The sequence below is a fragment of the Cucurbita maxima genome, unplaced genomic scaffold (genome assembly GCF_002738345.1).
Source record: "Cucurbita maxima cultivar Rimu unplaced genomic scaffold, Cmax_1.0 Cma_Scf00010, whole genome shotgun sequence".
Taxonomy (NCBI): domain Eukaryota; kingdom Viridiplantae; phylum Streptophyta; class Magnoliopsida; order Cucurbitales; family Cucurbitaceae; genus Cucurbita; species Cucurbita maxima.
This window is the reverse complement of record NW_019272026.1, coordinates 5264567-5278724: the sequence shown is the minus strand read 5'-3', so window position 1 is coordinate 5278724 and position 14158 is coordinate 5264567. Positions and strand designations below refer to the sequence as shown.

General features: G+C 35.0%; 2 protein-coding genes and 1 long non-coding RNA gene across 3 annotated transcripts; 2 read left to right on the top strand and 1 right to left on the bottom strand.

Annotated features, from left to right (window-relative positions):
• The first annotated feature begins 331 nt into the window (after positions 1-331).
• On the top strand, positions 332-7272 carry LOC111484858 (carbon catabolite repressor protein 4 homolog 5). The gene is made up of 14 exons (XM_023131479.1): positions 332-685; positions 1381-1544; positions 2302-2367; positions 2466-2518; positions 2822-2903; positions 3569-3600; positions 3922-3991; positions 4289-4381; positions 4513-4545; positions 4683-4780; positions 5109-5235; positions 6028-6113; positions 6197-6281; positions 6937-7272. Exons 1-14 carry the CDS (start codon positions 370-372, stop codon positions 7003-7005), a joined length of 1374 nt encoding a protein of 457 aa, XP_022987247.1. The 5' UTR covers positions 332-369; the 3' UTR covers positions 7006-7272.
• A 1658-nt stretch (positions 7273-8930) lies between these two features.
• On the bottom strand, positions 8931-13766 carry LOC111484862. The gene is made up of 3 exons (XR_002718588.1): positions 13653-13766; positions 13455-13460; positions 8931-8944 (listed from the first exon to the last, which is right to left on the bottom strand). It is a non-coding gene; the product is annotated as an uncharacterized LOC111484862 (long non-coding RNA).
• Positions 12757-14120, top strand: LOC111484859. The gene is made up of 2 exons (XM_023131480.1): positions 12757-13264; positions 13761-14120. The coding sequence occupies exons 1-2, from the start codon at positions 12848-12850 to the stop codon at positions 13932-13934; spliced, it is 591 nt and encodes a 196-aa protein (XP_022987248.1). The 5' UTR covers positions 12757-12847; the 3' UTR covers positions 13935-14120.
• The last annotated feature ends 38 nt before the right edge of the window (positions 14121-14158 follow it).

Genomic DNA, 14158 nt, shown 5'->3' with positions numbered 1-14158 from the left:
TGTCACAGTCATACTTTTTCAATCGTATAGAGCCGTAGTGATCTTGACATGCTCACGACCAGCGTAAAGAGACTCCAGTAGTCCGTTCAACGTCTTTTCTTTTTCTTCTAGTCCTAGTGTAACTAATCTCTTAGCTTATAAATCAGTAATAAATTTAGAGTTACAAAACTTGTATTATTAAATTTTTCTCGTTTCAAACGAAGTAAAGAAAATTTAATGCATATATATATTTAGCTTTCTTGGTTTTAAAGGAGGGTAAAGTTGGCTGACTAAAATGGTAATTTAACCTTAAATTAATTTTGAAAGTTTGTGTATCTGAGGCAGAGCCGAGGGCAAAGGCTAACTACGATCGCCGTGTGACGTTGGATAATGATCGAAGAAAGGCTGGACGAACAGTCTCTCATGGACGTTCGCGCCAAAGCAGGGAAGAATCGGCGCGAACGCTCGGCGAACACGGCACTCTGCGGTAACAACGATAGCCGGAAGAAGAGGCGGAGATTTGCATTCAGTTCAGAAACCACAATTCCAACATCCAGCGAGCCTCAGAAGCTTCCTTCATCGAAAAGGTCCAAGCCAGTTCGTTCTCCCCCTCGAACTTCACGAAAGTACGAGAAGAGGAGGTCGAGTGAGTCGGATGGTCATCGTCGATGGGTGTACTCTACTCGTGATTGCTCAAGATTTATAGGTAATGATGGATTCTAATCAGTTCTGTGAGAATTTTTCGAAGGTGTTATTGTTTAATCTAGAATTAATTGACTGGTGTTTCTTCCACTTATGGGGCTCTTGCTTGACGATAACTATTATGCCAGAATGTTGTACAGGAATATAGTTAGAGGACCTCATGTTCTATGCTCATTGTTGAAGCCAATTTATCCTCCCATGCTTAATTTTTGGGATAGTTTCATGCCTTGAGTCTTACCTTTATCCGGCTCATGAGATTCGAATACATTAATAGGAAGAATTAGGGCATTCCAAATGCTATCTGCTTTTGATGTCCTGCGGTCTTGGTAAATATTTTGAGAGCTGCTACTTAACCTAGGCCAATGTTTTTTTTTATTACCCTAGAGAAACTTGGAATTAGTTTGGAGTTTAGATTCTGGTTCCTTTCCTTAGTTGACAGGCCTTGAAATCCAGAAACCTTCTCACCATCAAGATGGTTAGTTTTTTTCCCCCTTTCTTTTGGAGGACTTTCAAAAGGCACTTGATAGTAACATTCTTCGCACCCCATTTCCCGTTAAAGACCTGAAGGAAAAGGGAGAAAAATAACAATAATGAACATAGGATGGCAGTAAGTGGTATTTCCATTTGTGCGGGTATTGCCATTGCGTACTTTGCCGTTTTTACCTTTGCATACCTAACAATATATTGCCTTTATTTCAGATAAGATTATGGTTGCTTCATATAATATACTAGGAGTGGAAAATGCATCGAAGCATCCAGATTTGTATCATAGAGTGCCTTCCAAATTCATGGATTGGAGTTTCCGGAAAGAGCTTATATGCAATGCAATTAAATTTTACAATGCAGGCATCTTATGCTTGCAGGTAATTTGTTAGACCCTTCCCTTCTAAAACCGGTCAACCCTCATTTCCTGTCCTTCTCACGTGTTCCTTAATTTCATTTAAGGGGCACAGACGCACAGTTATATCTTTGCTCATTAAAATTCCATAGCTTGATGTCATTGTACAATTTAAATGATGTTTAGTTACCCTTTGATGTCTTTTGTGGTTCTGCAACTATAGTAGTTGCTCATAGAAATGGGAAATATGAGAAACGTAATCTAATAAGAAATAGATTTTGTTTATGCCTACACTAATAAAATACAGCCTTACAACTTTCGTTCTTATTCGTACATTTCATAATACTTTTCCTACTAGATTCAAATTGCAAAATTTCTGAGGTATAAGCTTTTGTTGTAGTTAAAGCAAAACTAGATATCAAAATTTAGAGACTTGGCAAGCTAAGGACCTATTATATTAAAGGCTTCTAAGGTTTACTCTTGGTTTTCTGGGGCTCTGAAGGCATAAAATACAAATCAATACAGCGTGAGCCTGCTTACCAATTTAGGGGCAATACTTTATGCATCAAATAGAAAACATGAGAAATTAGGAAGGGTCAAGTTGCTGTTAATGGTGAGGGACATTTAGTGTCCCGTTCTTATTCGTGCAGTAACTAAATAATAATTGTTCATGCTCCCTTGTTTTTGAGGTCGTATTGTTTATCAAGGCTCTTTTAACCATGATATTTCGTAGGTGCTAAGAATAATTTCTTACTCATGCAAATGGAACTATATATCTGCAGGAGGTTGACCGTTTTAATGATTTGGATGAACTTTTCCAAAATTATGGCTACAAAGGTGTTTACAAGGTGTGTTTGAGATATATTTTGTGTTAAGTCAGTTGTCAATAGAATACTTATGGATAATTTGTACTGCATCAAGAAAACTTAGTGGCGATCTTTTATAGGCTAGAACTGGTGAAGCAAATGATGGGTGTGCTTTATTTTGGATCGAAAAACTGTAAGGTCTCTCATCCTTCCTGGTATCTTTGAATTGTAGTAGCTGATTTATAAGATCACAGAATAGATGAATGAGCTCCTGAATTTTTTAACTGACTCAGTACCTTGTAACTCTGTTGATATGTATGAGAGATGTTGATTGGGCTTGTAATGTCAGAATTGAAAATTTTTCCTATTATAAGCATACTGGACAGTTAGATTTGTCGCAAATCAGATTTTTCTTTCTCTATTAGGCTGCCCCTAACTATCCGTATCTCTGTGAATAGTGATTCAGCACATTTACAGGCCTTTCTTCTGGTCACAGGTTTACCCTTTTGCATCAAGAAAGTATAGAGTTCCAGGGTTTTGGGCTACGTAACAATGTTGCTCAACTATGTGTTTTCAAGGTATAAAGGAATTCATTTATATCATTCTGCTATATTTATTATTCTTTTGGGAAACTATGTGTTTTTAAGGTATAAAAGAATTCATTTATATCATTCTGCTATATTTATTATTCTTTTGGGAAGTTACCGTGCTAAACTAATAACTTCAATTGTTTTCATGTATTAATTCTGTTAATTGTGTACAAAATTTTCCATCATTCATTTAAATCATAGGATGCTTTGAATGGTTAGGAGGTTTTTTTTTTTTTTTTTTTTTTTTTTTTTTTTTTTTTTTTTTTTTTTTTTTTTTTATGGGGAGGGGAAAATATTTTGGGAAGGTTGGTCTCCTTAGAACACAAGGACGTACTTGTACAACTTATAGAATAGATCCCATTCAAGTAAGGTCATAACTTCTTTAATTGGTTGGGTAGATAGATTTTCAAATGTATTTTTCATTCTTGTAAATTTAGTAGATGTTCAGTTTCAATTTCTTCTTAATTTGCTGCTACCTTCAACTGCAAGTCATGAAGAATAGTGCTGCCTTTTATTTTTTATCTTTTATTTGTATGTTAGGCATATTTCCTTGATAATGAAGATCATCATATGTACTTCAAATTGATGATTTATTATCAATCTATGGATTTTTAGAACGTTTTACATTTTCGATTACTCCTTAAATTGTACAGATGAATAAATCTAAATCAAGGTCCAAAACAAGGTACATTCTGCATTTATGTAATTTTGTTTTTACCTTGTATGATATGAGTCAAATTTCTTCGTTGATCTCTTTTTTGAAAATGAGAAACAAATTTCATGGATTTAGTAAAAAAAAATTACATGCAACGTTTTCTTGCTTTTTGAATTTACATAAAAAAAATTATCTTGAGGAATATTTTCTTGAGATATTGTTTTCACGGCCTCTGCATGTATTTCATGTTTAGAAATGATATAATATTTGATAAAAGCTGTTGATTATAATAATCTTAGTCTCGCTACTTGTTCTTTCTTTAACTTCTGTGCATGTGTTTATGAACTGTAGTCGAAGCTTTGTGATTGGGAACATACACGTTCTTTTCAACCCAAATCGAGGAGACATTAAGCTCGGGCAGGTATCGACTACTGTAATCATTGAATGTTTGTAGTTTTTGTTGCATGGTTAATAATTTTATGTGATTTGCGCCAACTATGTTTCGGTCTGAATCTTCTTGCATATCAGCTTAGCATTAGTTGCAATCTCCTGGCTATTTCCCTCTCTCTTTTCTTTTCTTTTTTCCTTTTTCCTTTTTCTTTTTTCCGGTATGGTTAGGTAGTTAGAAAATATTTTTTATCATCTATTTGAATTGTCCTTTAAGAAAAAAATGTTAGGCATTTCAGTGCACTAATTTTATTACATAATGCTCGTATAGGTCAGACTGTTTCTTGAAAAAGCTCATAGCCTCTCACAAAGATGGGGAAACATACCTGTTATTATGGCCGGGGATCTGAATAGCATACCAAGGGTAATTCTCTTTCACTGGAGAGGATTCTTCTACCACAACAACAAACATATTCACCCGACTATACTTGGTAGCAATTTCAACCATTTTAGCCATTGATCTTGTCTTGTGTCTTTCATTTTTTCAATGATCAGAGTGCAATATATCAGTTTTTGGCTTCATCAGAGGTCAGTTCACTTTTACTTTGTAATTTTTTATGATCTATTGTCTTTTTTTGGATGGTTGAACATGATTTTCTTGAATTCCTCTTTGGTGTGTTTCCATGGTTGGAATTTCATTTCAAGTTCTTTTGGTGGTTGAGCAGCTGGATATACAACTGCATGACCGCAGAAAGATTTCAGGGCAGCTTGATTTTTCATCATCACGTGGAGCCTTCAGATTTTGTAGTGAGGGTACAAAATGGTATGACTAAACTTCAATACAATATGTTCCTTCTTGTTCTTGTTCTTTTTTTATTTTTTAATTATTTGAAATCTAATTTCTCAATCAATTATAGCTGATACTTCTATCTACTGTAAGTATGCTACTGAGCGTTGCATGTTTTAAGTACTACACAACGCCCATACTGTTAGGAGCAGAACAGCATGCATGGTATTGACATCATAAATTATGTTTTACTCTTAATTGTAGAGGATAGATGAAGTGTTTAAAAAAGGTAGACCATGTTGCAGATATGAGTAGAGATTAATTTGTAGCTTTCCATTTATGTATTATTTCATTTGTTTGCTAGGTCCAATGTTTTAGCCTCAAGGTCCTTCAGATGGAGTGGTGAGGAAATAAGGATCGCATCTGGTATGGAGAACGTTACCTGTCTTCAGCACCATTTGAAGCTTTCCAGTGCATACTATGGGGTTCCTGTAAGATGTTTAATCTTCTTAATTTCTCATTATTTATCTAGTATAGCTCGGTGCATAAGGTACAAGTCAAAATGGAGAATGAGGTGATTGACTAGCATTGTGTTTGAATGAGTGTTATTGACTTGTACGTTTTAAAAGCAATTCACCAATGTAAACATGGAATGTAGTAACTTAAGAAGGAAGTTTAGACTTTTCAAAGAAAGAGTTAATGCCATTGATCAGAGATGAATCCAAATTAAATATTAAAAAAAGAATCACCCCAAAGAAATTTGAAAGAAGTTATACAAACGAAACTGCACTGCCATGGAGGTAACAAATTCTTTGGAAATTTGTTTCAGTTACTGTAAATGGTAGGGTACGGAGACTGCTTTATGTGTGAAAGGAACTTATGAGGAATAAGTAAAGGCTGAAAAGTCAAAAGTATAAAGATGGGTTAAATAAGTGGACGGTTACTTCTGTCAAGCTTTGTAATAAAGTAAGATGCTTTGGCTGCAAAGAAATCTAATATTTTGAAGTGTGAAATAAAAATAATCTAACTTTAGGTTTTTTATATGAAAACAGAGGGCGGCGCTGTTTTTAATATTTATTTTAAGTTTTTCCCTTTTGTCACAAAAATGTATACGTAGTATCATATGATTTATATGTAACAATAAAAGGTACTATTTAAGATTTGTTTTTGTGCTTTCAACTCATGATATTAACTTTATATCGTTTTTGAAATAGAGGGCAGAGCTATTTGCTGCTATTTAGTTTCGTTTGCTTTCTCTCATCCAAGTCGGTTAAATTTTTCAGGGAAGTTGTAAAACAAGAGATGCTAATGGAGAACCTTTAGTAACTTCATTCCACTCCAACTTTATGGGAACTGTCGATTATATATGGTATCAGATTTTACTGTTGAAAGCAATTTTTGTCATGCTTTGGCCTTAAGAACTTTAGTTACTTGCTTTGATTATTATTGCAGGCACTCAGAAAAACTTGCCCCTGTTAGGGTTCTGGAAACATTGCCTATTGATGCATTAAAAAGGACTGGAGGACTTCCTAATGAGGTATTAATGAAATATAACCAGCAATTGTATAAAACCTTTGAGATACTTATGAATAATTGTATTACCATTATTAGAGTTTTCAAATTTCTACCTATTTTTCTCATCTTTTTCTCCAATTTTTATAAAACCTTTGAGAGATCAACGAGTTAACCAATACTTTTATAGGACCACGGCCGAGATGTAAGACAACTTGTTACATTGTAGAGCTGGGTGTGGGTAGAATCTTAGATTAGGAGATTAATTGGGTCAGGCTTTTACTCAAATCATTGATACTCTCCTGATAGGGAAGATTTCATTAGACAGGCTCTTTATTGTTCTGTCTATTCTTCAGAATAGTTCTGGCTTTTGGCTATTGGCTATTTTCGCTTCAAAATTTCCTTGTACTGTGACTTAAGAGTCATAAAATCATCCATCCCTAAGAATCTGATGGAGAGAATTTGGAGGCAAAACCCCAAAAAGAATTAAGGACTTCCTTTGGTCTTATCCCCTCAAATACATCAAATCTGTTGATAGACACGACCAAGAACAGGAATCCTCATTGTTTAATACAAAATCTCCTTTCCTTTTTTAAAAAATAGGATCATTCATCTTATCATTTTTGTTTTTTTTTTGTTTTCTCTATCAAAGTTTATGTTATGTTATGTTATCAATGCAGAAATGGGGCAGTGATCATCTTGCTCTTGTGTGCGAACTGGCTTTTGATGACGAAGACAATGTGACTTGACTAATTAGCCGCACCAGCTTGAAGCATCTCCTTAATTTTGGTCGAATGGAGGTTGTTTCTTCTCCCTTTCCTTTTTGTATTTTTTGACTAATTACTTGTATTATTCTGGGGAAATAGCATATCAATCCTTTAAGAAACTGCGTCGAACCTTCCAAGTAAAGTCATAGGTACAGATTAGTTATTGAAAAATTGTCCTGTAACTCCTTGGATTTGTTATGTTGAAAGGAACTTGGTTTTAACTATTGATAACATCCATCCATTTAGCCTTTTTACTGTGTTAAAAGTCAATGATATATTTAAAATTTTTAAAATTAACAAAAAAAAATTAAATTAAATTTTATGTATAATAGATTTTTTTGTTTTTTTTTTTTTGGAACCCATAAATAAAATAGTATAATACAATGTGCTCCCAAATATAACACATTTGGTCTTCATATTTTATTTTCCAAAACAATAGAAAAAGCTGACTCACTGTCCCAAGTCAGCCTAATTTGTCTGTTTCTGAACATGGAAAAATTATTAACCCCCACCTTTTATTTCTAACTAAATAAATTATATATTATCATCTTGAACCGGATTCTTTGTCATGTAAATAATTATATTAAAAAGCTATAAACTATAATAAAATATATAAATTAAAAAAAAAAAAAAAAAAAAAAGTTACGGAAGTTTTATTTTCACACTTTATCCGTGATAGGGTCTGACACCTCCTTTTCTGCCAATGACGTCAGATACTTGCATCCCTATGACGTCACTATATGCGAAGTCCCTAAATCCAACGGCCTAAGATCATCGATTCAAATTATTCATCCAATTTAGGGTTTGTTTCATTTAAACTTTAAATAATAATAATAGTAATCTTACCACTACCTTTCAAATGTATATTTATCATTTAAATTAAATATTAAAATTGACTTAATAAGTATAGAGAAAATTAAGATCTTAAACATTATTTATCACGTTAATATACATTTTTTAATTAATAAATATTTGAAATGCTTAGAAAAAAAAGTCAACTTTCAGTCGGAGACCAGGTTTTTTTTTTTTTGCATGCACTAACACGCTTTACCAAAAAGCACCGCTCTTCGGGTTTCAAAATTTTCTCCAAGAATCATTTCCCCTTTTTTATTTTCCTCTTTTTTATTTTATTTTATTTTATTTATTTATTTATTTGCTCGTAACTCTTTATATTCGACATTAAAATACCACCTCCCTCCCCCCTTCCTCCAAACACGAATTCATTCTTCTTTTCTTCTTCCGACGAGGAAAAATTTCAAAATGGTAAGGGAAAAGAGAAAGTGCCAGTCGGAGAACGACGGAAAATTCTGTGAAAAGAAAACCAAGAATGATGAGACGACGGCGGTGGTGGCGGCGGCGGCGGAGAAGGAGCCGACCGACGAGGAGGTGGAGGAGTTCTATTCGATACTGCGGCGGATGAAGCGAGCGGCGGAATATTTTGGAGTGGAAAAGGGGATGTTGACGAAGAGTTTAAGGGAGGTGGCTGTTGCGGCGGCGGATCGGGAAGAGAAGGAGGAGGAAAAGAAGGGAGTGAAGAGAGCAGAGGCGGAGACCGATGTGGCGCGGATGAAACAGGGTGGGAAGGGGAAGGAAGTGGTGGCGGAAAATGGGTTGCGGTTGGATTTGAATATAGCGGTGGCGGTTGAGAGCGAGGGCCGGTGATCGAGATTTTCTGACAAGATCGGAACGATCGGCGGTGATCGAGATCTCATAAATAGACAACGCTTTCAAGTTTAATTCAATTTTCGCTTTAATTCGTTTCCTAGGATTGTAAAAATATTNCCAATATTATAATAATATATATATATATATATACATACATATACACCTTACGATGACTTCACATAACGATAAGAAACCCGATCCACCACCACCGCCGTCGTCTCATCATTCTTCGAAAACTATTTGAATCATGATCTAACTTATAGTTCAAAAGATTCAATTGATTCAAGAAATTGGTCGAATCATGATCTGCTTGCAGATCATAAGATTAATTGACTCAAGAAATCGTTTGAACTATGATCAACTTACGGATGAGAAGATTAAATCTCCACAGTAAAATTGAAAACACATGATTTGAAATATGATTGATGTTATTTATTTTTCTTTTTAAGAGAAAAAGTAATAGCGTGATTGAAATAAAATTAAGTTAAATGAAATTATTTATTTAGTAAATTTAGATGGAGAAATTTAGAGAGAATGGAAAGATGGGCTTAGAACACAATGGGCCCAAATTTATTTTTATGTCTGATGTGACATCTAATTTTACTTATAAAATTATTGATTTTCAAAACTCACCCAAAATAAAAATGCAACCTAAATCAATATTCCTACACTAAAAATGTAATTTTTGTTATTTAAATTACTTTAATTTCACTTTATATCAAATCTTCCACGAGAATAATTACAACCTGCTTCGATGTCGGTTCTTAAACCTATGAATTAGTTTCAATGTTCGTTTCGGTCTCAAATTTACTTTTTTACCCTTTACCTTTATAACTTTATATATATATGTATATGGTTTTTGCCGTCCATGCTATAGTGGTTGGGGTTAAGACTAGGAGGACACAATAGGCATTTACAAGAAAAGTAAAATGCTTTTGGCCTTTCAAAACAAACATGCCATGATTCTCATTTTGTGGTTCGTGTCAAATCGCCAATTTTTTATATATCATTTTTTAACCCACGAAAACGTGAAAGATTCGAATATACGACGTTTTTAAGTTCGAAACTTATAAGAATTCGATACCTTAAAAATGTTAAATGACATAAATAAAAATATTATTTAAAATTGAAATCCAACTCGATAGTGGACAGTGGGCCTCAGTGTTATTATTTCCTATTCGAAACATATTATTGGTGTAAATAGGTCAACTAAAATATCATAAATTAATTAAAATGGCCATCACCTCAAAATGAAAGAGACAGTCTCATCATTCTTAGTCTGTGAAGATAGATACATTGTTAGATACTCCGTTTTATTTTTTCAATAAGGCCGAATCTAAATTGGTGCTCGAGAGATTGTTGTTCGTATATTGGTAAGGAATTTACAAATTCTCGAGAAGAGAGGAACGAAGGTGAGAATCTCACGAATAAATAGAAAATTTGTTATATATATATATGTGGTGGAAACAAATTTGAAAGAAATGAAGGAAAATTAAAATATATTTAGAATTATAAAGGAAGGTGAGAAAATAATAATAGGGTACCGGCAACCGAAAAGCTGGGTGGGAAGTGGATCATAAAATAATTGGTTACCGTCTAAATTATTACGTCACAACACAACCATAATATTCAAAATTAATTATTTTGAAAATGAAAAAGAAAAGTTGTGGTACAGTATTTGTAGCATGTAACCGGCGGTAGAGAATTGGAAGGGCCCCACGCGAATCGAGAAGATCAAGTGGACGAGAGTGTAATGGACCCCACCACATACCTTACTGGGTCCCACCCATGTGATGTTTGCTATGCCTTAATGTTTCTGTGGGCCCATCCTTCCCCTATACTGTGTCGTTTCCTTCTGTTTATTGTACTATTTTTAAAATACTTAAAGAAAAATAATACCGAAAATATATTTAAAATTTTAATAGTATTTTAAATGTATCCAAATTTTTAAAAGTTTTATCATTATCTTTGTTTAAATCATAAAATTTTAAAATATTTTGTAAGCAAAAATACAAACAATTAAGTTCAGCTAAGATTGATTTAAAATTTATAAACTAATAAATAAATTTAGTAAATGAAAACTCTTTAGAAAATCATGAGTGGTTGAATTAAATTAAATTTTTTGAAATCAATAGGCTTTTTAAACCTTTCATGAAAATATCTGGAGCTGATGTGGAAATTTTAAGTACTAAAATTGACGATTCACACATCCAATCACTTGGTAAGTGCGTACGTGTCTTCCGCAGACGTGTCCACGACAACAAAAGACCAACGAAGGCGCCTTGCACATGCCACGCGTCTGATACTCTTTTGTGGGATGACGTGGCAAATACGTATGTGTGGGTCCGGTATTGATTCAGAAGTCATGAATTTCATGCCCACCTCATATTTCGGAGCTGACTTTAAATACTCCGTTTAAATTTAATTATAATTATTTGATGATGGTTTATTAATTTTAAATTTATTTATTTTCTTTTAATATCTTTATACTCGATTTAAACGGGGGTTAGTTTTTTTAGTAGAGTTTTTCTACATCAAAAATTAAAATTATTTATTTTTATATAGAATGACGTGGAGCGAGGCGATAAGGATTTGTACGCGCCTAAGTGCGTTTGAAGTATACGAATTCCTCACTATTTAATGCCCGCGACTTCCCTCCATTTCTCCGTCACGAACTCTGCAACTATTGGGATCGCAAGCTCTGTTTTCCTCTCCCATTCCCAAACCAAAGTTCTTTCCCTCTAACTCTCCGCTGCGCCATTCTTCTTCCTAATGGAAGCCTGCGTTGACAGCAGGAAGCGGCTACGAGATGAATCCAATGATTCTCTCTTCAATTTTATCAGATCCAACTCTAAGTTCGTCCGACTTGATTCCGCTAACTTGGATGTGGATGATGCGCCGATTGCTTCCGTTTCATCGGATGCAAAATCGATCGATTCTTCAGGCCTTGATTCGTTTCAGGCAAACGTATCTCAGGATGACCTGCTGAAGATTCTCGACGACTCCGATGCTTACATAGATCGCGAGTCGGAAATTCAAGATCTCGACTCGGTGATTAGAAGCTTCGAGAAGGAAATTCAGGTGCCGGCGCCTTCTGTTCAGCCCGAACTTGGATTCCTTCTGGAAGCGTCGGACGACGAATTAGGGCTTCCGCCGGCCGGTGAGAAAGAGGAGACCGAGGCCGTTAACTTCGCGGCGGAGTTTTTAGGTAGCGACGGTATGAAAGGAATTTTAGGGCTTGAGGATGAAAGTGTTCCGAATTACTGTTGGCTTGAGAATTTGAGGAGTGAGAACGCATGGAGTCGAGAGGAGGAGGAAGAGGTGGTGGTGTTGGGTGGATTGTTCGATCATACAGACGTGGCGGCGGAATTGGCGTATCGATCGGAGACCATGTCTTGTTTATAATTATCAACCGAATTGTATTTTTTTTGAGACGAAGAAATTGAAAAAGCAGAAAAGAAGAAAACGGAATTTCTTTCAGAACAGAGAAACAAAAATAGTGAAGAGATGATTTGAATTCATCTATGTTTCACACTCCTAACAAAAAGAAAGAGCAAAATTTGGGTGCTAGCTCGATCTCCTCTTCAACTGTTCTTCAACTGTAGTATGCCGCAAGACGGAATCACATACCTCGACAGAGTGTTTTGATAAAACTCGATCGGTTTTGTTAATGCTTCGTTTTTATTACTAATTATTAGAACACAAGTTGGAATGACTAAATAGCTACCAAATGTTCCAAATGAGTTGAAATATTTCAAAGTATATCAGAAAATAATGTGCAAAGCATATCCCATATTCCCATTTTTCAAATATTTTCGGTGTTTGTCTTTGAATATTTGCCTTTTGTAAGAAAAACCAAATTGACTAGGTGAACTGAACCAAATCGAATTCGTCAAAATTTTCTTTAATAAAAAAAATTGAATCAGGTTGGTTCGGAAACTAAAAATGATGTATTTTCGATTTTTCTTATTTATAAGTTTTTAAATTTGGAGGAAATTATTTAAAAGGGGTAATAAAGTCTTTTGGCCTCCCAAATGTCCTAGAAGTATATAAATTAAAAATGATGTTATATTTTAAAAAATTTCCCCTCTATCTCCTTATCCGCACAATCCTCCTCTCCGTTTTTCTGGGTGTTCAGAGCTCTCTCTCCTCCACTCAAATGGCTCTGACCATAACCAATGGCGGCGCCACTTGTGGCACCGGCGGGGGAATTCTCTATAGAACCTCTACCAGGACTCCTTCTAACCAATTCCTTTTCCGTCGCAACGCGCTCTTTTCGCCGTCTAAAGAAGCCCGCACCCTCCATGTCGTTCATTCAAAGAAATCTTCCTTCAGAATTGGCCGAATCGACAGTAAGAACCGGAGGAGCTCGACGTCAACCAAGGAACAGGAAGAACAAGAAGAAGAAGAACGAAATCGGATGGCCGAAATTGCTGAAAATGCCGGTGTAGCGTTTGATGTGGATGAGAATTTGCCGGAATTGCCTGGGCTCCAGCCTGATTTCTGGGAGGGTCAGCAGTGGGATCCCCTCGGCTTCTTCCTCGAGTACTTGTGGGCCTTTGGCATCGCTTTCGCGGTTCGATTTTTCCCTACCTTTAATTTCGCCAATTATGTCCTATAATTATTTGATTGATTCTGTTGTCTGTTCTAACCCTAGATAGCATTCAGCAAAAGATTCAGATTAATAACTTAGTTCCAGAAATCTAGTTGCTTCTGTAATTGACAGATGAGATTTGAGATAAGCGAGGCCCAAACACTAAATTAACCAGCAACTCAGCTTTTTCTTCAACATAACAAGAACAGAATAGATCAGAGAATCATGATATATGTTTGATGAACACGACTCTCTACAATGATATGATATTGTCCATTTAGAACATAAACTCTCATGGTTTTGTTTAGGCTTCCCCAAAAGGCCTCACTCCAACATGGAGAGAGTATTATTTATTTATAAACTAGTCGACATAACCGTTTTCTTTTGAGTAGTTTTTCTAGAAAAGGATAAAATAGATAGCTCATGTTCTGTTATCCTTTCGCAAATGGATTCACTAATTCATTCATCATTACAATAGGTCATTGCATGTGGGATTGCTGTCACCACATACAACGAAGGAGCCACTGATTTCAAGGACACGCCTGCATACAAAGAATCAGTTCAAACTCAAGAGATATTAGAAGAACCCGAGGCATCAAACCCAGATGTCTTTGAATCTAATCCAACAGAGGTGGCTCCTAGTTTGGAATGATCTTGATAATTCGATATCAAAAACAGACCACACATCTTGAATCCATTATCATCCTCGTAAGCAGTTAAAGAAGTGAAAAGGAGACAAAGAATACTTTGTGAATTTGTAATGCCATAAGTTTTCTAGGTATGTTATGAAAACCTTATTCTATTATATCTAGTAAAGATTTTGATTCTGCATGTGTTAGTTTTCTTGTCAGCATCTTGTTTTTCTTTTGGGTCTTT